Genomic DNA, 25,314 nt, shown 5'->3' on the forward strand with positions numbered 1-25,314 from the left:
CCAGACATGTGAGTGTATGTTTTTATTGTTTCATTTAACCCTCCCCCAAAGTGCCTGCAATATTCTTTCCTTTATAACTTACCTCTTTAAATCTAATGTAGCAGCAGTTTCATTTAAAGACACAGTAGCCAAATGAACCTTATCTTCTCCTTTTCCCTGATTAACATTCTTCACAGTTGTTTCTACATCCTGATTTTCCTCACTGGATCTCCCTTCTTGTCTTTGTATGTTACCCACATTTTCAGGAACATTGCTTGTGGCAGTCTCACTTACAGGTAAGGCTTCAGCAGAAGGATGGAGGTAAATAATGGAGGAAGTCTCTGGACAGGCTGTAACTAATGCGCTACTAAAAGATTTGTTACCCCCTAGCTCAAGCCCATCGGCAGTCTTTTTAATAAACTCTAACGAAGACTCTTTTCCTGAAACGAGTGGTTTTGTGCTTTCAGTTTGATCCATAAAAGAGACGCCATGTTTCGCTTCACAAGTATTTTCATCCGGGAAAGTAGCACTAAGGCGTTTTTTTGAACGAGGAGCCGGAACTGGTGGATGTGCCTCTTTTTGTCCTTGATCATGGAGAAATGGAACGTCATCATTAAAAGAAGCACTGTAACGCTTCCTCACACGTGCCATTGGCAGTAGGGGTTCTGTGGGCTTGACTTGATCTACTGACTTCACTTGCAGTTCAGATGCAGTTTGCTCTGGCCTTCTTTCATCTTTTGTCTCTTTGCCAGGCTGCACATCAGTAATTACTTTCATGTCAATTTCAGAGTCAGACATGTTTGCAGGCGACACTTGATTCCTTTTCCGCAATTTTATTTTATTTTCAGCATCACTACCTTTAGAAAGGTCAGACACTTTTGCATGACTTGACATCTCATTATTGTCTGAGGCGCAAATACAACCAGTGCTTATTTCAGTCATACCACTTTCTATACTGTACTCATCTGGTAAAGAGGCACTAAGGCGCTTCTTAACCCGAGGCAATGGAACAGGTAGAACAGTGGGACTCTGCTCCAAGGGTTTAGTAGTAAAATCTTTATCTACAATTGTAACAGAATTGTCCAACTTCTTATCGTCAACGATAGATCTAGTTTTGTTTTGAGATATATCTGATAGACATTCAGTCTGGCTAACAACAGATACACGTTCCTTAGTGTGTAAGGATTCGTCAGTCAAACTGCTGTTTATTTTGCTGCCACAAGGTGAAGCCATTGATGCATTTGGACAAGGAGAAATTGGTCTTTTGTCCTTCAGGACTTCCACCGAAGACGATTCTTGAAGCCAAGAGTTTCTACTAGTCTCCTGCATTTGTGGAGGTTGACTAGTCTCGTCCTTTCTAGCCCCAGCATGTTTCTGTGGGGATGTTACAGAGAATGTCCTTAACTCTTCTCTCCGATGCTTGTTGCATGTAGCCTGGATAAGCGCAGAGATCTCTTGAGCACTTTGATTCTGAGGCCTTAAAGATGAGAATACAAATTATTGCCTTTATTTTAAATGAACATCAAACCCTTTTAATTATTTCAGGAACATTCCAATTAACATCAAACGTTTTCTAAGCTACATGCATTCCGCATAGCAGGCAACCCCCCCAAAAAAAAAACATGTTTCAGATGCTCCTCAAGCCAACAATTCAATTATCAAGACTCAAGCAAATCATTAATTCAACATCAAGATATTTTTTCAATCGCTGTGTTAAGGATTTCCACCTCACAAGCGGTGGTCGAGTGGTTAGGATGCGGTGTTCTCACCGCTGCGGCCCGGGTTTGATTCCCGGTCAGGGAACCAACCCCAGCCATTAGGGTTGCACAAGCCTTAGTGCCCAAGCCCAGATAAATGGGGAGGGTTGGGTTAGGAAGGGCATCCAGCGTAAAAACGTGCCAAATCAAACATGCGGATGGTCCGCTGTGGCGACCCCTAATGGGAGAAGCCGAAAGAAAGTTGAAGTGCTATGAGCAGAAATACTCAGCAAACCTAAGAAATTCACAGTGCTGCGGTGCACGCTGTATGTTGTCACATATATTTTGTTTTGTTCACATGTTACTCACAATCAATTACTTGTACAAGTTATCAGTTTACTTTTGATTAGTCAGTATATTCAAACCCCTGTGTTTCTTTGGTCTAGTGTGTGTTTTGTCATCAGAACTTTAGAGGTTCTCGTGATCTGCCTTTGCCCTAAACAGTCAAACATTTTAGATTGGATTGTCTGCCTTATTAAATAAACTAATTTAGTGCAATTGCATCTGTCATAACTTGCAGTAAATAAAGAAGTACTTTGCCACTGTCATGGATACAACAGGAAGGCAGGATAGATAGGTTGAAACCAGGAGGTACATACTATAAGTTAGATGAGAATAATTTGTATACTTGAATTTTATATATAATATTCCAGAGAATCCTTTAATGGCTTTAGTTTACCCAGAATGCTATACCCATGGCAGAGGATAGTTAATTTTTAGAGACTGGTGGACCCCAAATTGATGAAAAGCAGTCCTTGCTTACCAGCCAAACCTGCCAATGTTTTGTCAAAACCAAATTTGTGAGCATACTAAAAGATTTTTTTGAGGTGTTGTAAGTTTAACCAAGACCTTGAAATTTTGTGAGGCCCCCTCTGCAATCCAATGGGCCAGCCTCTCCCTACAGAACTCCCTCTAGAGGATGATAAAGCAGCCTCATCAAAAAGCTTTAGCAGAGTCAGACAGCACAGTCTCCCAATACCTCCCAAGTCCAAACTTTGTGTTTCTGTGTTTAGCACAAATCATGCCATCTGACTGAGCCAAGCTGTGTTTATTTTGTGCATTGATGTCTGAAATATTTAACTCTTAACTACTTCCTGTTTTTTGTCTTTGTCCATTGATCGATGTTTGTTGATCTTCTGACTTATACCTGTCTCCAATCCTAAATCTGTCTATAGTTTTGGATTGTTTGCTTTATTCTCTTTAAAGTGAACTTGTCCTGCGTTTGCACCACTTCTATATCCAGTTTCTGACACTTTGAAACATGCACATGTGGTAGAACAACCAATTAAACCAAGACCACAAGACACATGAGCTTGCTTCTGCACAAAATGGCAAAAGGCATGTTAAGCACAAAGTGGATTAAGTCATGCTATCATTTATTTGGATTAGGTCAGCAAAACACTCACCCCTTCTCTTTCAAGTATGGCTCATCTAGAAACTCTTCAGTATTCCCCTCAAGGTTAAACATTTTCTTTTTGGTTTGTTCACTAATTTGAAGTAAAGTGTGTGGGACATTTTCTTTCTGATCTTGGGTAATCTCATGTAGGTCTGCCTCTGTTAATGGAGGCCATTTCTTCATTTGGCTATGTTCTTTATTTCCAGTAAGCCAGCTTTCCACATCTTTAGAGCACAAGGAGGTCTCAGATCGACTGTCAGCCAAGCGCCATTTGTATGGTTCAAGACTTACAGGGAAATAAAACTCTTGAGGTTCAGTTGATGAAACATGTAATGTTTTTTGTAGAATTGGCCCCTCAGTAGGTTCACACTGCGGCTGTCTGGGTTTCACACTAATAGTGTTTTCAGGATCCACTAAACCACAGGGGGAATCCACATCCGCTTCAAAACCAGACGGATGCAACATTGCGGCTACTGTCTCAAAACTATAAAAATAATCGAAATTCAGCTAAAATATTTTTCAATGAAGATAATATTAGGACAAACATGCTTACAAAAATGTGTTCTACAACATGCACAAATCCAATCACAACCCTTTACGTTACCACCTATCATTTCTCATACACCATCCTCAAATCTATCCTAACAGGACTAGTGTGTATTTAAACATAAAAAAAATTAAAAAACAAATCCACAGTTCTATTCATAGTTCTTCTTCAGCCTGGTAAATTGGTTGTGTGTCGGTCTTCGGTCAGAAATTGTATCTGACCAAAGATCTATTTGTTACAAACTATTTATTGTAAACTATAAAGTTTAATAGATATGTCTCTGAACAGATAGAGATTTTCTCAAGATTTAAGACAGCATTATATATAGTATCTCACAAAACTGTGTACACCCCTTACATTTCAGCAATCATTTTATTATATCTTCTCAAGGGACAATACTTTAGAAACGCAACTTGGATATATTTTAGAGTAGTCAATGTGCAGCTTGTATAGCAGTACAGATTCACTTTATTTATTACTTTATTTACTGAAAATAACTCAACATATAGCCATTATTGTCAAAATAACTGGCAACAAAAGTAAGTACACCATAAGTGATCATGTCATAACTGTGCCCAAAGTGTTAATATTTTGTGTGAGCACTGCCTTAATCTTCCTTAGCATGGAATTCACCAGAGCTGCACAGGTTGTTACTGGGATCCTCTTGCACTCCTCCATAATGACATCACTGAGCTGCTGAATGTTGGACACATGGCATTTCTCCAACTTCCGCTTGAGAATGCCCCACAGGTGCTTACTAGAGTTCAGGTCTGGAGACATACTTGGCCATTCCATCACCTTTACCTTCAGTTTCTTCAGCAAAGCAGTTGTCATCTTAGTGGTGTGTTTGGGGTCATTAATATGTTAGATAACATACCATTTTCTGAAGGGAGGGCATTATGTTCTGCTTCAGAATGTCAAAATACATGTTAGAATCCATGTTTCCCTCAATGAACAGCAGCTTCCCAGTACCAGCAGCACTCATACAGCCACCCACCATGATGCTACCACCACCATGCTTGACTGTAGGCAAGACACAATTTTCTTGGTACTCCTCACCAGGGCGTCGCCACACATGCTGGACATCATCTGAGCCAAACAAGTTTGTCTTAGTCTCATCAGACCACAGGACATAGTTACCTTCCTACCATTTCTGCAACATTTAAAGCAGTTCTGGAAGCACTCATGCCTCTGTTTTTTTTATTCGGCTTCTGCACCTGACGCACAGCACAAGGACTCAACCTCTTTGATGGACCCTTGCGAGGTCTGTCCCGAGTGGAACAAGTCTTGGGAAAACCTCTCTATGACCGTGGTCACTGTACTGTAATTCAGTTTCAGGGGGTTACCGATCTTCTTATAGCCTTGGCCATCTTTGTGAAAAGCAACAATTCTAATTCTTAAATCCTCAGTTTTCTATGCCATGAGGTGCCATGTTCAACAATCAGTGTCAGTATAAGTGAATTGTACTCAATTCACCAAATTTTAAGATACACAAATTTGTATGGTCCTGTCAAGCAGAAAAAACCTGAACATGATAAATAGGACATGTGGCTTTGCATGGTTACATGATGTACGGCTGTTTTCACTGTATGTATCATTTGTATGTTGAGTTATTTTTAGTTATACTGCTATACAAGCTGCACATTGACTACTCTAAAATATATCCATTTCTATAGTATTGTCCCTTGAGAAGATATACAAAAATGGTTGCTGAAATGTGAGTGGTGTACTCAATTTTGTGAGAAACTGTAGTGCTCACACCACACAAATACAACCATGATTTTGCAGCTATGTATTAGAGAACAGACCTCTTACACAACTACATCAGTACAAAAGTTTTTCTGTTTTTTTTTGCTTTAAGTCTTTTTTCCATGTTCCATATTAGTCTCTGTCTTACCCTTTGTGAAAAACACCAACTATGGTTTCAACAAGACCTGAAGATCCTTCATTTTCTGTAAAAGGATCCTCTGCATCAAGTACCTCCCATTCAGATGCTATATCAATCTCTGGGAAGTCTGTAGTGACATGGGTTTTGCTTGGTGATGACTGCTCAGCAGTGTGTTCTTCCAGGGACTGCATTTTTTGCAGTGGACTTCTGCTGATAATTGGATGTCTTAGACAATATCAGGCTGAAGGCCATTACTGTGTTCATGCCAAGTACTCTACTCTCATGCAGTTAAAATTTCAAATATTGTCCTCCTCAAGCCATACATTTATATTGCAGATACAAAATGTTATTTAAAAGTTCATTTTACATGAAAAAATCTAAACATGCAAGTATTTAACAAAATGTGTTAATTGAAAGTGTGCAACTATAATAGATTGTAGAATAAATTACAAAAACACACCCCATGCCACTGGCACAAATTAACTCACCCTTCATGGATTTCTTTGGACTTTTTTATTTCTGGGGATTTATCTTTAAAAAGATAGGGCATTAATGTTCCCTCTGTTTTCATGAGATATAGGGAGTTTTTAAAACACATGCATGTTTCTTTTGTTTATATGCATATCAATTCAAACATGTCTTACCAGATAGTTTGAAATCACCAGTTAAGTCCAATTTGTCTATCTTATTAGGTGTTTCACACAGTGCCTTTTCAGAATCTGTTTGGATCTGGGTTTGGTTGGGATTTGGTTCAGACATGCCAGTTTGGGTAGAAGGTTTAGAAGGTACTGATGGAAATCCAGGAATTCTTGCTTTTCTTGGACAACAGTATACCAGAGTGGACATAACTGTTTTATCCTCCACTGTAGGAAAATCATTAGAAACCAAAAGTGTCTTTGACTTTAATGGTTTTTCTCCAAAATGCATCAAAGGAGACATTCTGTCGACTGGAGAAAAATCTTGGGGTATATCTTTCCTAGATGGCATTCCAGGTAAATTCGATTCGTACGAGCAAGATGATAGGAGAGCAGTCATTGCATATGTTAACTTTGTCACAGATGGAAATCCAGGAATTCTAGCCTTATCAGGGCATGTTGGTGCAAGCAATATAATTCTTAGACATTGGTCATAATGCTTTGTTGTACTTGAAAGGAAAATTGATTTTGTGTTTCGTTCAGGTTTAGCCCATATTGGATTCTTCAGAACTTTCCATGATGACTCCGCTAAGTCAATTGAATGTACCGAAGGAAATCCTAGAACAAGAGCAACACCTGGGCAAGAATTCAGTACACTTATTATGTCTGGCTCTGTTTGTAAATAGAATTGATCAACTTTGATATAAGGTATAGAGGGAAAGCCCGGGGATTGAGCTTCTCTTGGGCAGGTTGGCACCAAAGCAGCCATTTTCTTCAAAGTGTAATTGTGGTCTAACTTTTCAAATAGGGAGGAAAGGTAACATTGGTCAAGAATATCTGATTCTGTTTTTGATAATTTCTCCCACAAAGGCTTTTTTTCTAAAAGCCATAATTGTGTATGTGTTTTCTCTCTTGATTGAAGTCCAACAATTCTTGAAGATTTTGGAATACATGGCTGAAGATTTACCATACTTTGAGACACTTTAGTTTTTGGTGCAAATGGGAATCCTGGTATTACTGTCAGTGTTGGACAAGTTGGAGCTAAAGCAAACATACCTTTCATTGAGTCTCTAGTCTCATATAGTTTGTCCTCAATAAAAAATAACTTATGTGTCTGTGCACTGCAGCAGAACTGAATTATGTTCAGACTATCAACTAACCAATCTACAGACACTGTTCCTCTTTAGAAGGGAATCCAACATTGTTAGACCTTTTGGGGCAAGAGGGAAACATATTTTGCATTTTTGGTTCTGGTACAAATGGGAAACCTGAAATGCAGGTTTTAAATGGACAAGTAGGCAGCAAAGCAACATTGCTTTCAAGCATCGTTTTCTCTTTTGCTTGGTTTATAATTAATGTAGGATTCTTAGTTTGCCTGTCCATTAGAATGATTTGTTTGGTTGGCCATGTTGATGACCAGAGGATCTGTATGCTCTGACATCCAGCTATATAGGAAAGCATTGGGCAAGTGGGACGAATGTTTTGCATGTTTGGCTCCTGGCCTTTACTTTGCTTTGCAGATGGAAAACCTGAAAAGCATGCTGCAATTGGGCATGTTGGTAATAAAGTCATATTTTTATATACATCATCTGCATGCTTAACAGCTTCTGTAAAGTTAACTGTTTTTTCGTTTAATGGTTTGCTTACATATAGCTTCTGATAATGGCCCCACTCTAGATTATATGATTCTTGTATAGATGGACATCCAAGAATTCGAGAGATCGTTGGGCATGCTGGAAAAAGCCTTGACATACTCTGAACCACGTTTGCCTGAAGTTTTAATGTAATGGATAATCCATCTGCCTGAGCTTCTAATGCCTTTCTTAAATGCCCAGGAGCTACTGACTCTTCAGATACTGTTGAACATGTTGACAAAATAGTTTCCAAGGTTCCACCCTTCCATCTGTTTTTGGAGCATGGTACAGATGGAAAACCAGGAATGAGTGCTATCTGAGGGCAAGTTGGAACAATAGCCCCCATTATACTGGAAATCTCAGTATATTGTACTGGTTTATTTCTGATGAGGGCCATTTTGTCCTTTGCTGGCTTGTCCCAAAAACATTCTTTCCTGTTTAGCCACTCCACATGAGGCTTGTCCTCTTGAATTAGGGAGCCTGATGATATACCTGCTACTCTGGATATCTTGGAACAAGATGTAGATATAGCAGATATTTCTAATGTTTCTCTGCTAATGACAGAAGGAAAACCTATATTACTTGTTTTACCGGGACATGAATAAGCCAAAGATACCATATTTCCAAGCATTTCTTTATCATACTGAGAGATGTACTGAATGGGTTCTACTTTTTTTGTTCCCATTATCTTTCTCCACAATATATATGCATCTCTGGACCAGTCCATTCCCTCTGTCTCATAAGCAATTGTCAAAGCTGTAGATGGAAATCCAGGGATCTTACAAACTTTTGGACATGATGGAAAAAGATCAGCCATGTTGGGTACCCACTGGGCCTGCTGTAGTTTGGACTGAGTATTACACACTAAGGGTTCCAAATTACACATGTCTTCCACTCTCTCTTTTTCATCCTCATATCTAGATGCAAATTGCTCTGGTCTTTGTGTCAGGTTCTCAGTTGCATACTCATCACAAGCAGATTGTTCTGTGTGTGTTGTTGGGAACTTGGCATCTGTGCATTCAGTTCTGAAGAAAGTAAAATATTGTCATAAGGGTATGCAAGTACCAAGGCTATAGTTTCTTCATTTTCTTATAAATAACTGCAAACATAATTAAATTATATATCTTATGTTCTAGAGTGCACACGGTTCAAAGGTCAGACAGCAAACCGGCACAAAAATACAGAGAGGATTCATTCAATCTCTCACAATGTACTTTGCAGTGTATCAGTGTCTGAGCGTGCATTAAGGTATGCAACAGTAACTCAGTTTGAAATGAATCCTTGGTTTTCTCCTTGTTTTCTTTTTTGGTGTGGTTCATTAAAGCAGGTTAGAACACAACAAACACACTCTGGTGCAAAACAACTCTAGTGCAGTTCAACTGTAGTTAGAAAGAAATGCAACTTTGTATCAACCTGACTGCAGGAAGCTAACCAAACATGCCATGTGAGAAACAATTTTCTGTAGATGTAATCGTATAAACTAAGCCACAATGTGCAAACCAATGAACAGAGAGATGCAGAAATCAGATGCAGCTCTAGATATCTGCACCAGTTATTACAGAAAATAGATACACACAACCTTCGCATTTAGATATTTCTATAATTATCTGGTTTCTGTTCCAATATTCCTGACCAATAAATAAAAGGGTTTTTTTATGAGTACATTTTCGGCAAACAAACCGAAGAGCAAAAAAGCAGAAGTATGATTCTGATTGGGACTCAGTAAACATGCTAACATGGAATCTAAGATTGTAAAAAGATATCTATGCCATGTCACATGATTTGCAAAGCTGTGTATGTTGTACAATACGATACAGAATGTTAAATTATGAGAAGTGAAATAAAGCATTTCTCGTAAGCCATTCAATATAGCATTGGTCCAAGTTACACACCAAAGGCAAAGTGCTACAACTGTAACTCACCTCTCTCCAGCAGTGAGTAACAATGACATGTCTGAAGGTAGCGAGTGCCACATTCTGCAGTCTACTTTGCTGAACACAAAGTTTATAAAAAATTATTCTGTGCACTATCCACTGACTGTAAAACATTTTCTACATTGCAAAACTGTCCCAAACTTACCCATTCTCCAGAATTCCCTTTTCTCCTTCATCACTTCCTGGCCATAATCCTATATCCACATTTGTCTCCTCCAGTGAACTAGTGTTCATTTCATTTGTATTGATATGAGTCACTTCATTTACAGCAGAATTGTTTGTTAAATGCTGCATAACAATATCACACTTCTTCAAAGGTTCATTTTCCTCTGTTAGAATTATAGGAACTTGTGTCATAGAAAAGCTTGAGATGAAAGATGACCCTAACCGCATTGGGAAACAGGTTTCAACCATAATATGCTCTTCTGATATTGGTGGTGGTGCAGATGGAAGGCCAGGAATTTTTGCTTTTCTTGGGCAAGATGGTTTTAATAGAACTATACTTTGTATGCCATCTTTGTTGTCTATTTTCTCATACTGAGGTGGAAATAAAAGTATGGAACAGTAAGATGTATTCATGATTCTTTTGATCCATAATGGCTCGGTGTCCACTGGCCATTTATCAGAAAAAGATTCGGTGTTGAGAACAGATGGTATTCCAGGAGCACAAGAAGCTTTTGGACAAGAGGTAAGAAGATTAATCATGCACTGCGAGTACTGATGGTCTTGTGGCGATAAGGATGGAAAGCCAGGAGAATGTGCTTTTTGCGGGATTGATGGCCTTAAGGTCACCATAGTCTTTGTAAAATCAGTGTCTTCTTCAAATGTGTCCAAAACTTGACTTAGAATAATGTCCCTTCTTTGTCTCTTCTTTGGCATTTTAGTAATTTGTTCATTGCTTAATCTCCATTTCTGAATATCTTGATCTGTTCTAACAGTTATGGATGGGAAGCCAACAATCTTTGAATTGTTTGGGCAAGATGGCATCATATTTACAATATGTGGGTCTTTATAATGAGGTCTTTGCTTAGGGGCAGATGGAAATCCATGAATTTTTGATTGTGTTGAACACGTGGTCCTTATAAGACTCATTGATTTGGCTGATACTGCATAATATGTGGATATAAAAAGAACGTGTGGGTCACTTTTCCTCAGTTGTCTTTTCAACAGTATTACATTATCCTTATACTTATGTTCACCATCTAACTCAGTTAATAGCAATTTCGAAGGCATGCCAGAAACTTTTGAAGTTGTGGGACAAGATGGACTTAGATTAAACATATTAGGGAGTTTTTCAATATCTTTTGGTATAGAGGGAAAACCAGGAGCAGCAGTTGCTGGACATGTTAATGTAAGAGAAAACATATTTCTCACTTGTGTAATATCATCATATGGCTTTCCCACGTTATGAATAGACCTTACGTTATCCTTCTTGGATTGCATAACAAATAATTGTGTGCTGTCAAATGGGCAGGATGAAACATCTTGTTCAGTACAGAGAAACAATGAAGTAAACCCTGCAATACTGGAAATTTTTGGACAAGATGGTAACATATTTACGATACATGGAGGTTTTTGTGGTATGGATGTTGCGGTAGATGGAAATCCAGCAACCTTTGATGCTCTTGAGCAAGACGGTCTAAGCTGAATCATTGCCTTAATCATATCTGAGCTCTCTGAAAATGAGTGGAGGATTTGCACTTTTTTTTTGCAATGTTTTCTTTCCCACAACATGATGTTACTCTTGGACCAGCTGTCATGTTCTGAGATTGTAAATTGTAGTTTTGAAGGTAGGCCAGGAATTCTTGACGTTTTAGGACAAGTTGGAAGGAAATTAATACTACTTGGTATGTCCTTAGTATCGAGGGGCACAGATGGAAATCCTGGAATGCTGACCGTTTTTGAGCAAGTTGGCTTTAGTAAAATATTTTCATTCAGTATTTTATTGTCATGATGCTGTATTCCTGAATTGTGAATATTCTTAGCTTGTTCCTTTTTGCATGCCATTATTCTTTTTGATCCTTCGGTTAATTGCCATTTTATGGCATTATCTGTAGAATATAAGGATGGCAAGCCAGGTATAAGTGAAGCTTTTGGGCACGATGGTAGAATACTAACCATGCCTGGCTGTCTGCATATTTTGGAATTATCATCCTTTGATAACTGAAGAAAGAGAATAGTACTCTCACTTAACTGTGGGTTATCCATGTGTCCAGAACCTTGTCTGTCTTGATATTCTGTATCCTTAGGGGCCACTGTTTTTATTCTTTTTTCTTGGCTCTCCTCTTGTAGCAGACTTTCATCTTTAGGCCACTGTACATCCGCTTTCATTTTAATATCCTCCACAGATAGAAATCCAGAAACATCAGACAGAAAAAATTGCGATGGCTCACTATCATCTGCTTCTTTTTCTGCCTTATGGATCAGTCCAGATTGTGATCTGTTGTCTGCCTTATCAGAACATCCAGACATATCCACAATAGGTTTCACAGCTTCATAGTCCTGATCTGATTTGTTAGAGTTAATTGGCATATTATTGACTTCCTCTCTTATACTAGTTGATTCGACGACACGCAAAACTCCACTTTGACTTTGATCTGTGTCACATGTTGATGTGAATTGTGATGAAGGGGAAATATGTGTTGGACAAAAGGGAAGAAAAGCACCAAGGTTTTTTTCTCTGAGAGACAGGGAGAGCGAAATTCATGTCAGATAAAGTAGTGTTTCATAGACAAAAGTAAAATGACCAACACTGCATGTTTACACAAAGGAAAACAGATGCATGCTCTAAAATTAAAGCTAACACCTATAAGAACTGCTCAGTTAATGTACATGCATGGTGAAACACTTAACGCAGCCATGCTATGTCATGCTAGACTTACCCCTGATCAAAATTAATATTTTCTGGGCTAAATGTCACCTCTGAGTCAAGGTTAATTTCTTTCTCAATCTGATCTGTTTGATTATTGTGCAAATTTGTAGGCTCGATTTGTAGCTCTAAGTTCTCCTCGTTTTCCGTGAATATTGACTTCATCTCTGTTGACTCCTGTGACAGGATGCACTTGACCTCAGCCAAGGGGGAAGTGAATGCGCTGACTTTGACAGATGAGGTAATAGTTTGTGAAGCTGCACTCAAAAGCGTCTTCTCAACCACACCCAAGTCAGACTTAGGCAACTCAAATGATTGGGCCTCGGAGACACTGGGAGCTTTCGGAGTAGATTGCAGATGACAGACCATACTCTCAGGTCTGGGAAAGAAAAACACTAAAGTGAAATGTGCCCGGGCATGAAATGACACTTTCTGTCCTACAGACTGATGACTGTTTTATATTTCTAAACTAACTGTCACTCAAACACGTTGACATAGTGATAGAAATAAAGGTTTAACATGTCTATTAAGCTTTTTAATAGAAATAACCAGATAAATAAAAAATAGTTCAAGGGAAAGTGATGGCAAAATAAATTGAGAATACAGCTGACTATAAATATAATATACAGTGCATGTGTATATAATAACACACATGATAAAATGTACTTATATGGCATTGTGCTATAAAACAAGTCTCAATAAATGATCAAATTAACAGGTGGAAGGTGTTGAATGTAATGTTTGCTTTAAGACAGATGTTCCAAAAGTTCAAGAAAGACAAAGAGAAAGGATCAATATGACCACTACCAAACTGTACTTATTTGGTTATTATTTACTGCACAAACTCCTGAATTGAAAGCACCAACTAGCAGTAAAATTTCAGCAGGATGTTTAAAAATTGTAAAACACAAATACAAAGAAACAAAAAGACAAGTTGTTAAAAAAAACCCTCAAGTGATGCTCTCAATGCAAAAAAGTCACCATCTTAGATAACCAGCAAATGAAACCACACTGAAAAACTCTATAAGACTCCTTTTAAAGTGCTTTTTAACCATTTTGATTACAAAATAAAAAATATTACAAAAGATGTGACAGGCCTTAGACTACAGGAATATGTTAATGCACTGTTGAAATACAGAACAAAACTTTTACCACTCAGGCTTTTATATTCTCTGGTCTGTTCTTATGTCTGCACCACAAATCAAATGTAAAACATGGATTTTTTTTTAGATTCAATATGACTAAGTCATATGTGTTAAAGCAAAATGAAAGACATATGCAAATGGATAAGAAGTCAATAATGCAATAGCTTTAATGCAACCTTTCTTAATGTAAATAATATTTTATAGCAGTGTGTGTTTTTTTATAGCAGTGTGTCTCATTGATTTCCCCGAATGTTGTTAGTATATCAATCACTCACCGTGCTGCTGGCCTCACAGTCTGCAGCTTAAACACAGATTCACTCTCTGGTTTATGATTGGGACCATGTCCAGTTTTGCTTTGGGATGGTCTCAAGTCTTTGGCTGGATGAGTGTTTAAAGTTTTGATATCTGCATTATCCTCACCTTCACATAATGAGAAAAACAACAATGTAGAAATTTTATAAAGTGTACATTGACTTGCAATGAAAACTAATTTCCTTTTAAACAGTTCTCACCAGGACAAACTGCAGAGGGAGGATATTCCTCCTCTGTCAATATGCTCAGCTGTCTGTGCGACTCTGGAAAAATGTAAAAATGAGTTTAACATTATCTGTTATACTTAAATTAAATCCACAGGGTGCCTATGAATCCAAAAACATAAAGCTTGCTAAATGCCATGCCAGTATTGCTCTTACTCACATCATGAACCCAGTTGATGCCATGGACACAGCATGTCCATAAATTAGCCCTGAAGCTTAGCAAAAACTTCTTTCTGAAGCCCAGCATATTTACACACACAGCATGGCATAGAGCGGACACTGACTGTGCACATTTAATTATTCACCCTTTTTAATCATTTCATATTTTTGAGTGCTATATTTATGAATGTCTATTCCAACATATACACAAAAACATAATTATTTAAAGGATACCCCTTTGTTACAGGGTAAAACAAAAATAAAATATTTTCACCAGACAAACAGATAGCAAAACAAACCTAATTTATAGTATCTTGTCAGTTTAGGTAACAGAAATGTGTGGCAGCCTGGGAAAATCCTTCATATGGTGACATTTTGACATTTTCCACTATATATAACTGTAAAAAGTTTTTTCCCTGAAGTAAAGTTTTCCTTCTGCACAAGTTTTAGCATTTAAAAGTCTGGTAAATGTTTTTACTTGACTTTTATATGTTGTTTTTATTTATTTATTTATTTTAAGACATTTTTTTTTTTTTAACAAAGATTATCAGTTTATGATTGAAAATGAGTAATTAGTTGAATTATTTAATCTAATCACCTGAGGTAAGTGTCTCTCTCATGGCATTATAAAACTAGATATATTATTATATAATATAATACACTATTTTATATATATACAATATACAATATTACTATATAATATAATATACTATATTATTATATAGTGTTTAAAAACAACAGTAATAAATTCATTGAGCTTGCTCTGATATTTGGTAGGCAGATGTACAATCAGTTACAAATGTAATCTAAAGTAATCTTCAAGAACGATAAATATGTCTTTCCAGAAAGCATAGGGAAGCTTGGAAAGTTTTCTAGATCACGTCAACATGGGTATAAGTAAACGTATAAGTAGAAAAAAATCCTATAAGTTTTTTCTGTATGAAAGTATTCAAGTGCGCCAATTTCTGATGGGTTTTCCCAGATTATCTATACTTATACTGCCATACTCTTCACTTAGAAACCCTTCACCGAGTTACTCAAACTACAATTTTAACAATGCAAATAAACATTATCTTAGCTTACGTACAATCCTGAGTCACACTGCTAGCTTGTGCTTTAGCATGCACATTCACATGCTATAATCATGTAGCTTTAAAACTCCAGGCCACCCATTTGTACCTTTACTTGTATCAGAGGGAGTTACAGGAGTGTGCCCACTAAGGGGTGCAGCGATGACAGTTTGGGACTGAAATTGGGAGCCAGGAACAACAGATGGAGGAGGAGAAGGGGGAAAAGGATTTGTAGGACTGTTCACACTAAGGGGGCCTGTAGGTCTGCGTACATTTGGTCTAAACACAGTGGGGACAACCTGGTGTCTCCATTCCAACGTCTGGACATGGAAAGGTTCTAAGGCATTCCACCAGCAAAAGAGGTGCAAAAAAGACAAGACGTGTGTGCAGGTGAGTGTTTATAAAAAGTAATGATAATGCATGGGTCTAAAAAAAACAAGGTTATCTTTGAGGGCTCAAGCTACCACAGCCCTTAAAGAACAAACATTTGAATGTTAAACCTAATTAAATAGTCAATTATCGGTTTAGAACGTGATAACAACTATCAGTGAACTGGTTTCAAAGAGCTTGCTTTATACCTGGCTGAGCGACATCAGGTGGCTTAACCTCAGGGTCAACAGCAGCAGTTGAAAAGGAAGCAGACAGCTGAGTAGAAACATTGGGATGAGGAGTGAGTGGACATTTAGATGTGACAGTGGTGGTATTAGAGTGTAGAAAGGAAAGAGGATTGGGGGTGAGGGTGGCAAGTGGAGGTACAGCAACATGGGAAGAATGGGAAGAAGGCCCGGGTTGTACTGAGATGTTGGAACGAGGCAAAGAATAAGACACGGTGCAGGATGCCACTTCGGATGGGTGGGACAGGGACAGAAGAGGAGCTATTGTAGGTGGCACATTAGGGGTGGGAATGGGCAGTATTTCTGTCAGGGGTAAAGGAGATAAAGGTGTATTAATTAAAGGTGTAAAGGGATTGGCTTTTTTTAAGGGAGGTGCTAAAGCTGAGATAGAAGATGAAACTGAGGCAGGTCTGCGCAATGTGTCTGAACTCTGCACTGCCTGATGACAGACAGGTTCTTCTGATGTAACAGATGTGGGACAGAGGCTAGGTTTTACTTCAGGGGACCTCCACTCTCTGTGCCATGTTGCTGTAAGAACATAGGGGATGATGTGTGGGAGGAGAGAATGTTGAGGAAAAAAAAGAAGAGAAAGTCTTGGTTAATTGAGTTTTTTTAGCATTAACAGAAAAAAAGAGGAAAAAGAGATAATTGAAACATTAGCATTCTATTTGAGACATTTTTATTGTCCTAAATCGCTAGCATTAATTAGCTAGCTTGTATTACATAAATAACGGTTAAACCATACAGTTAATCCTTAATCTTACATTTTATTCAGAAAAGGTTCAGATAAATTCTTTCTCTGTAGGCTTTATATACCTGTTTCTGCAGCTGAGGGCATACTGGTGGGCCTGGTGAGAGCAGAGCCTAGCTCTGACAATAAAGAACGGTAGGATTTTAAAGGGTATGGTGCAGGGAGAGGTTCAGAGACAGGATTGAAGTGGAAGACAACAGAAGAATCAGGGCTACTGACAGGTGCAGGGGGAGAAAAAGAAGGAAGAGGAGGTTTCCAGGCTCCTGGGGCAGCAGAGGTTACTGAGATGGGGGGAAAAAAAAAAAAGATGAATGACTCAAGAAGAAAGTGAGGAGTCATATTGTGAAAATCTTTTTACACACACCATCATTCAATCACAACATACATCAATCAACCACATCATTAAACCACTGACAGGTGAAGTGAATAGCATATTTATTCTGATACAATGGCACCTGTACTAAGGGGCAGGCTTCATTTGGAAGAAAGTGAACATGTGGAAGCAGGAAAAATGGGCAAATGCCGGTGATGTCTGGGTAACAGCATCACCAAAATGGTAGGTGTTTTGCAGAGGTTAGTATTTACAAAAAGAGATCTTAAGAATGAGAGCCGGTGTACCAGTAAAATGGTCTTGTGTGGCCAAAAGGCTCACTAATGCACAGGTGCTATTGTAGCACTAATTGCTAAAAAGTACCTGCTGGTTATGGCATAAAGATGCCACAGTGCATTAAAGTTTGATGCATCTGAGATTGCATAACTGCCAAATAGTCAGATTACCCATGATGACCCGTGATTAAATTGGCAGACGGGTATCAAAACTTAATCATGGAGCAAATTAATAAGATCGCCTGATGAATTACTGAAGGAATAAATACACTTTGTAAAAAAAAACATACTGGCAAAGACAATGTAATGCTCTGAGTAATGTTCTGCTGGGAAATAATTGGTCCTGGCGTTCATGCAGATGCTTGTTTTATACACTCCACCTTCCTAAACATTATTGCAAACCCTTTCATGGCAACGGTAGTCAGTGACCTTTTTTATCACAACGTCAGTTAAATTCCTTTTGCGGGATAATGTACCCAGCCACATTGCAAAGACTGTTGAGAAACATGCCACAGAGTTCAATGTATTGTCCTCCAAATGATCAAGCTCTCAATAGGATCAAGCAGCTGGACAAAAAAGTCAGATCTATGCCATCCCCACCTCACCTATCACAGGACCTAAACGATATGATGCAAATAAAAAATTAACAAAATTGAGCAGGTGGTTTTGATTTAATTACTGATTGGTGTATGGCACTTTTCCGCCAAAAAAAAGGCTTGCCGTGGCTCAAAAACAAATACCTGACTGCCCATATTCTGTATTACATTCACATCAATTTTACCAAATTAATTAAATAGAGGGTATCAAATGGTCTTGTAAAATAATACTATAAATTCAAATAAACCATCCCATTTTAAGTTAAAATTCTTGTGGCACTGCCATGTTTCTCTTTCATACCGTGTGATCGTAAGCATATTAAACAGAGAGGCTGTTTAAATACATCAAATGCATATGACAAAACCAAAATCCTCAATCTCAAATGCCTTTTTTACACTAATTGTGAGGGCATTAAAAAGAGCGTACAGCTCCATGTAAGGTGCTAAACTAAAATGACGCGGCCAATCGGAATAACAATAAAAAGAAATACCGTTGTGTGTAAATAAATAAAATAAATGTGTAAATATGTGTAAACATAAATTGCTGTTTCATTTATTCAAATTTTTGCTTTGTGAAAACTGCTTAAAACCAGAAAAAGAAAGAAAGAGCGGGAAATTTTGGCCTAGATGCAATTTGAGACATTAATTAATTAAGTTGACTGTGATGACTACTTTGGTTCAGTCTGGCAGTCTGCTCCTCTCAGCATGTATGTACGTCTCAGCAATTACTTCAGGGTCGAAAACTACGACAACCTTGAGTATCATGGGTAATTTGCTGAGCAGAGGCATGCACACCATCTGGTATTAAAGTTCTAAAATTTTCCATAATAACTTCTTGACTGTATCTAATTAACGTATTGCAGGAAGTTATGTCCTTTCACAAACATGACAGATGTCATTACCTGTCTGAGAAGCAGCAGGTGGAGCAGTCAGCGGAAAGGAGGAGGAGAGTGGAGTGGAGGAGAGAGAGAAAGGAGGATTGCTGGGACCAGGAAATATGCTGGAGAGCGGTCGAGGATGTGAAGCTACAGCACTACTGACCTCGGTCATACTAACGTCAGCCTGGCCCCCTGAGGGCCTTCGAGAAACCGATACAGGCACTTTAACAGAGCAGAAAAAGAAGCAAAGCAGAAAGGAGAAATAAACAAAAAAAACTGATAATTTCCTCATGAGAGAAAAGACACGGATGCACAGATGTTACTGTTCATTTGGCTATCGCATAAACACAATGTAGGCACATAAAGACAGGACATGAATAAAAAAAGTCAAGTGCCAAACTTATGGCCTATTCTATTAACAAATTCACAGCGTGCTTTTTAAGGTTACCATGGGATTCAGACAAACGCTTCTAAATGCATGAGACTATTGGTATTTAAATCAAAACAGAGGATCCTTCCTACAGAAAATACTACTTCCCACAGTGCATTAAGACATGGTTTGTTTATGAACATGCACATAGGCTCTCTCTTTAGTGTGGGCCTCTGTTTAGTCACAGCAATATTCTTCTATTCTTGTTGCACCATTAAACAAAAGGAGGACCATAGAAAATACACAGTGAATCCCAGATTTGCATAACAGCTGTGACATTCTCTGCAGTGAGCAGCACCCCACTGTGGTGTTTTTTTATTACTGCACTGATTTCATGCATGATTTGTACCTGAGCCTGCTGTTGGCTGGAAGATTTTGGGCAGGGCAGGAGGATGAGCACGAGCAAATGCCGGTATAGTAAAGGCATATTGTGAGGGGCGTGATGGCTGAGATGAGCCAGAAAGGTCAGGGAAATGGGTGGGTGCAGTAGAGAGTGATGAGAGAGAAGGTTTGACTGAGGTCGGAAACAGCTGACAGGCTTGATGAGGCAGATTAGGAACAGAGGATGATGAAGATGATGATAAACTCCTAGGATTCTTTTCAGATTGAACTGAGAGACCCAGAACAAGAAGGACACCGAGACATGAGGAAAGTAAGAGATTTAGACGGAAGAGAAAAGAAAAAAAAGAAAATAAGGAAGACATTGGAATGCGTCCATGCCACTGTGGAATAAATGCTCTTTTACTTTAATAATAAAACTAACAGCATCATTATCAGTGTGTTTTAATCAAATTATAAATTAAACTGTAATAATTAAAGTGAGAAGTGTGCATCTAAAATAGAGAATAAAATTAATAAATGAAGTCCCAAATCTCCTGACAAGGCATTTTGCATGTGTGTTGCTGAAATTTTACATGACTATTGTGCGCTATCACATCACACCGAAATGATTATGGTTATTACAGATGAATATCACTATTTCAAATAAGCTGCAGCACTAAACAAACATGATATGAGAGAGAAAGGAAATTAGGCAGAAGAAAACAGGCAGGAAGCTACCTGTGACAAAAGGGTTTGTGCCTGCAGCAGGCCTCCATGCCTCATCATGAACTGTTTTAACATGAGGAAGAGGAGCTGACCATGAAGAAGAAGAAGAAATGAGAAAAGGGACTCATACATGAAAACCTACTAAATACATAACTGCCTAAAAGCACTCTGCAAGAAATAGTCATTTATGCTTATTGGTTGCATGTACAGTACGTGTCTATGCAAAGGACAAAGTAACATTACAGGAAATATCATTTGCATTTAAGGCTAAATGTAGGTGTCAGAACAATTCTACATTTTATTTGAATCTATAAAGAAACCAATAGTCCAAAAAAGTAATGAAAAACAAGAACTAGTAGGGAAAAAGGGTCATCTGAGTTAGAGATGCAAATTAATGAAAAGATTAAACTATCTTCTTTTTGGCTGCTCCCATTATGGGTTGCCACAGCGGATTATCCTTCTCCAAACACCCTGTCCTCTACATCTGCCTCTTTCAAACCAACTACCTGCATTTCTTCCTTCACCACATCCATAAACCTCCTCCTTGGTCTTCCTCTTTTCCTCTATCCTGGTAGCTCCATCATCAGCATTCTCCTACCAATATACCCCATGTCCCTCCTCTGCACATGTACAAACCATCTCAATGTCGCCACCCTCACCTTGTCTCCAAAACATCCTACATGCACTGTCCCTCTAATAAACTCATTTCTAATCCTGTCCGTCCTCGTCACTCCCAACAAAAACCTCAACATCTTCGGCTCTGCTACCTCCAGCTCCGCCTCCTGTCTTTTACTCAATGCCACTGTCTCTAAACCATCATAGTCCACGGAGACTCCTGTCTGACCTTGTCCGTCAACCTGTCCATCACCACTGCAAACAGGAAAGAGCTCAGAGCTGATCCTAGATGCAGTCCCACCTCTACCTTGAACCAGTCTGTCGTTCCTACTGCACACTTCACTGCTGTCACACTGTCCTCATACATGTCCTGCACCACCCTCACATACTGCTTTGACACACCTGACTTTCTCATACAATACCACAACTCCTCTCTCGGCTCCCTGTCGTACTCTTTCTCTAAATCTACAAACACACAATGCAACTCCTTCTGACCTTCTCTATACCTCTCCATCAACATCCTCAAAGCAAATAATGCGTCCTCGGCATTGAATCATACTGTTGCTCACAGATGGTCACCTCTTCTCTCAGCCTGGCTTCCACTACTCTTTTCCATAACTTCATGGTGTGACTGATCAACTTAATTCCCCTGTAGTTACTGCAGGTCTGCACATCTCCCTTATGCTTAAAGATAGGTACCAAAATCTTGTACAACCTGGTTAAAAACTTCACTGCCATCTCTCCTAAACAACTCCATGCTTCTACCGTTATGTCATCTGGTCCTACTGACTTTCCACTCTTTATTCTCTTTTTAGCTGCTCTCACTTCCTTCTTACTAATCCTATCCACTTCCTGCTTCACCATCTTCACACCATCCAACCTTCTCTCTCTAATTTTCTTCATTCATCAGCTGCTTAAAATACTCCCTCCATCTTCTCAACACACTCTCCTCACTAGTCAACACATTTTAATCTCCATCCTTTATTGCTCTAACTTGCAGCACATCCTTCCCAGCTCGGTCCCTCTGCCTGGCCAATCGGTACAAATCCTTTTCTCCTTCCTTAGTGTCCAACTTCTCATACAGCTCCTCATATGCCTTTTCCTTGGCTTTCACCACATCCCTCTTAACCTGCTGCCACATCTCCTTGTGCTCCTGCCTACTTTTCTCATTTCTCTGTCGATCCCAATTCTGGTTAGCCAGAACCTCTTTCTCCTTATGCTTTCCTGCACTTCCTCATTCCACCACCACATCTCTTTGTCCTCCTTTCTATTCTACCACCATCTGCCCTTCCACATTCCTCTCCTTAAAACCATACCTACCCATCACCTCCTCATCACCTCTGTTCCCTTCACCTGCATGTCCATTAAAGTCTGCCCCAATCACCAATCATTCATTCCTAGGTACAACATCTACCACTTCATCTAACTCACTCCAGAATTTTTCCTTCTCCTCCATCTCACAACCAACTTGTGGAGCATAGACACTGATGACATTTTTCAGAACAGAAACTCTCTTCACCTACACTACACTCTTACTGTACTCTTCCTTCAGAATCACCCCTACACCGTTTCTCTTTCCATTCACACCATGATAGAACAGTTTAAACGCTCCAGTGTTCCTGGCCTTACTCTCTTTCCACTTGGTCTCCTGAACACACAACATATCTACTTTTAACCTCTCCATCATATCAGCTACCTCCTCCTTTACCAGTCATAGTACCAACATTTAAAACACCAAACCTAACCTCCACAAATGTTTACTTTTATTTGAAAATCTAAATTTAGATAAATTCCTACCAGTAAATGTCATGCTTCTGACTGGTCCTGTACTCGCCCTCTTTTCCTCTTCATCACTGTCATTGAAGTCATCCAGGTTTCCAACGTCTGAAGGTTTGAGGCTCATTAGACTGGCTAAACTCTGCATATCCTCATCACTGTAAGAAAATAACACTGACTGAAAAAGCTGATTTACTATTAACACAAGTGTTTATAGTAGCACTTTAAAACATTGTTATGCTATGCTACAATTTTGTATTAATTAATTGTGCATAATACTAAAAGCCACAAATTATACAACTATATTATATATAAAATAGAGGCTATTAAATTCATTTGAATGTAAAATAAAAGTCAGCTAGTTGATAGAATATAAAATTCCTACTGTTTTATGCAATGCATAAACAGTAATAATAATATATTATATTAAAAAGCAAAAATATATATTGTACCTAATGTGTAAAAAATCTCTATCACTTATAGATTTACATCAATATTTGAATGTCCAAATACACTTAAGATTTATGTGTGAGCATTTTACATTCTTTTAAAACAAAACAAAAATAGAAAATGTGTACTGATAAATCATGAGCCAGCTGATGTACATCATGAATCATCTTGAGACAACTTGAGGCAGAAAAATAAAGGTCTGGCTACACAATCAGAGTGTGTAACAAAGATTATCTCACTAAACATGTAAAGCATTTCTTTTTCACAATTTTGATAAGAAGCTAGTAAACGACAGTCAGTTTTATGATAGTAAATGATATATTGTTAGAACTGATGATAAAACACTCACGTGGCCTTGCCCTCTTTGAGAAAGATGCAGGTCAGGCTCAGCTTTAGTGTGGCATCCACCACTTTGACAGAAAGTGGCTTAAGTTGGAGTGTCAGGTCAAACGTGGCTGAAGTGACATTGGCATACTTCTTCATGTTTACCTCCACTGATGCTAGAACTTTCCGATGACCCTTTGTCTCCTGTATATTTGGGGGTTGGGGGATTGAGCTCATTAAGTGAAGTTAATACAGACTAGAAGAAAACAGACATGCATTGCTATAAATAATAATTATGATCTAAAGGCTAATTAAGGCTAATTAAATGCTCATTAAGAAAAAATGCAAATTTACTGCATGATATCTATTAATAAACTGTAAAATAAACAAATTTTGGACAATATATATATATTTATATATTGTTTGTTTGTTTCATCTAATAGTATCGTACTTTAGATACATTCACAAAACTGCATTGAGCATATATGATATTCTTTGATTTCCTGGTAGGATATGTTAAACAAAAGACAGTGTGTATGCAGAGCATTTTGGGATGTTCCTCTATTACATGCAGATATAGATATGGATTCTCGATTATTGAGTGACAATTACTACCATTCAGAAATCTGCCGACATCAAACATACAGTTTTACTGTACTAATGATTTTTGTTAGAGATCGACCTACATTCTCAATAACAAATGTCCAGTCTTTGTCTTCAAACTCATCAGCATTTGGATCCTGGAGAAAAGCATTATTAACTGTATTAGTGTCATTAATAAAATTGATAATAAATACTTTATACTTACTGTAGATAGATATTAAAGAACAGTTATCATGTCTATAAATCATAGTGATATTTTTGTCGTGTTGTACCTTAAAGAGTGTGACTGTAATGTCCACATTTTCAGGCACCTGCCACAACACTGTCCCTCTATAAGGATTCTTGATGCCAGGCTGCCAGCCATGTAGCTAAAAAGATGAATGAATATTTAAGACTTGTATTGAGTATAAATGATACAAAGATTATAGGTTTGAAGAAATATTGCATCAAGATTTAAATATATTTTTTAATTTGTAATGGTAATGGTAAAAACAGTGTTATACGGTTTCTAACTTATTAGTACTTGATATGAAAAAAGCAAATTGTAAAAGTCTACCATACAATAAAAAGAACAGCCTAATCATAACTGCCTTGAAATAACATTGTACTATTGTAAACTTTTCTTAGCTTCCCAATAGTTTATAGTTAACACATTTGAAAACTGATCTTCTATCTTCAGAAAACAGAACACCGCCACAGAGACCTAATCTTAACACAGCTGAGGCTGATGCTTGGAATTGAAGCATCAGCTTCGAACAGGAATTGAAAGAGTTAGTTATTCCACTAGGGGGCAATATACCCTGTAGTTTGAAATACAGAATAAAGACAAAATGTTCTTATATGTAAAACTGATCATTTTTTAATATACATGCATTAGCAAGCTAAAATCTTGCTAGAACCTTCATGATTAATTTTATAGTTTCACAATGGCAATTTGGGCAATAACATTTTCAAATGCTAAAATTAAATTTAGCAAATTAATGCTGATAAATGAATGCAATTAAGAAACACTGGTGATGCGCCATTTACATTTACAGAAGCTATTTGTAAGACGCCCTTATCCAGGGAGACTTAC

At 38.1% G+C, this 25,314-nt stretch overlaps 1 protein-coding gene across 7 annotated transcripts in view; it reads right to left on the bottom strand.

Moving 5' to 3' along the window:
* The window catches only part of ehbp1l1a (EH domain binding protein 1-like 1a), a 35,621-nt gene that overhangs the window by 376 nt on the left and 9,931 nt on the right, over nt 1–25,314 (bottom strand). Inside the window, exons 3-14 of one of the 7 annotated variants that reach the window (XM_046851062.1) lie at nt 24,512–24,607; nt 24,323–24,376; nt 23,662–23,840; nt 22,884–23,020; nt 20,484–20,558; nt 19,774–20,034; nt 19,019–19,216; nt 16,980–17,195; nt 16,128–16,691; nt 14,297–14,359; nt 14,060–14,204; nt 83–1,456 (exon numbers count right to left, since the gene is read on the bottom strand). In XM_046851062.1, the coding sequence (XP_046707018.1) occupies nt 83–1,456; nt 14,060–14,204; nt 14,297–14,359; nt 16,128–16,691; nt 16,980–17,195; nt 19,019–19,216; nt 19,774–20,034; nt 20,484–20,558; nt 22,884–23,020; nt 23,662–23,840; nt 24,323–24,376; nt 24,512–24,607 (3,362 nt within the window). The other 6 variants (XM_046851066.1, XM_046851064.1, XM_046851065.1 and 3 more) reach the window with 6 other exon arrangements.

This window comes from Silurus meridionalis, chromosome 6, assembly GCF_014805685.1.
Source record: "Silurus meridionalis isolate SWU-2019-XX chromosome 6, ASM1480568v1, whole genome shotgun sequence".
NCBI classification, from domain to species: Eukaryota; Metazoa; Chordata; class Actinopteri; order Siluriformes; family Siluridae; genus Silurus; species Silurus meridionalis.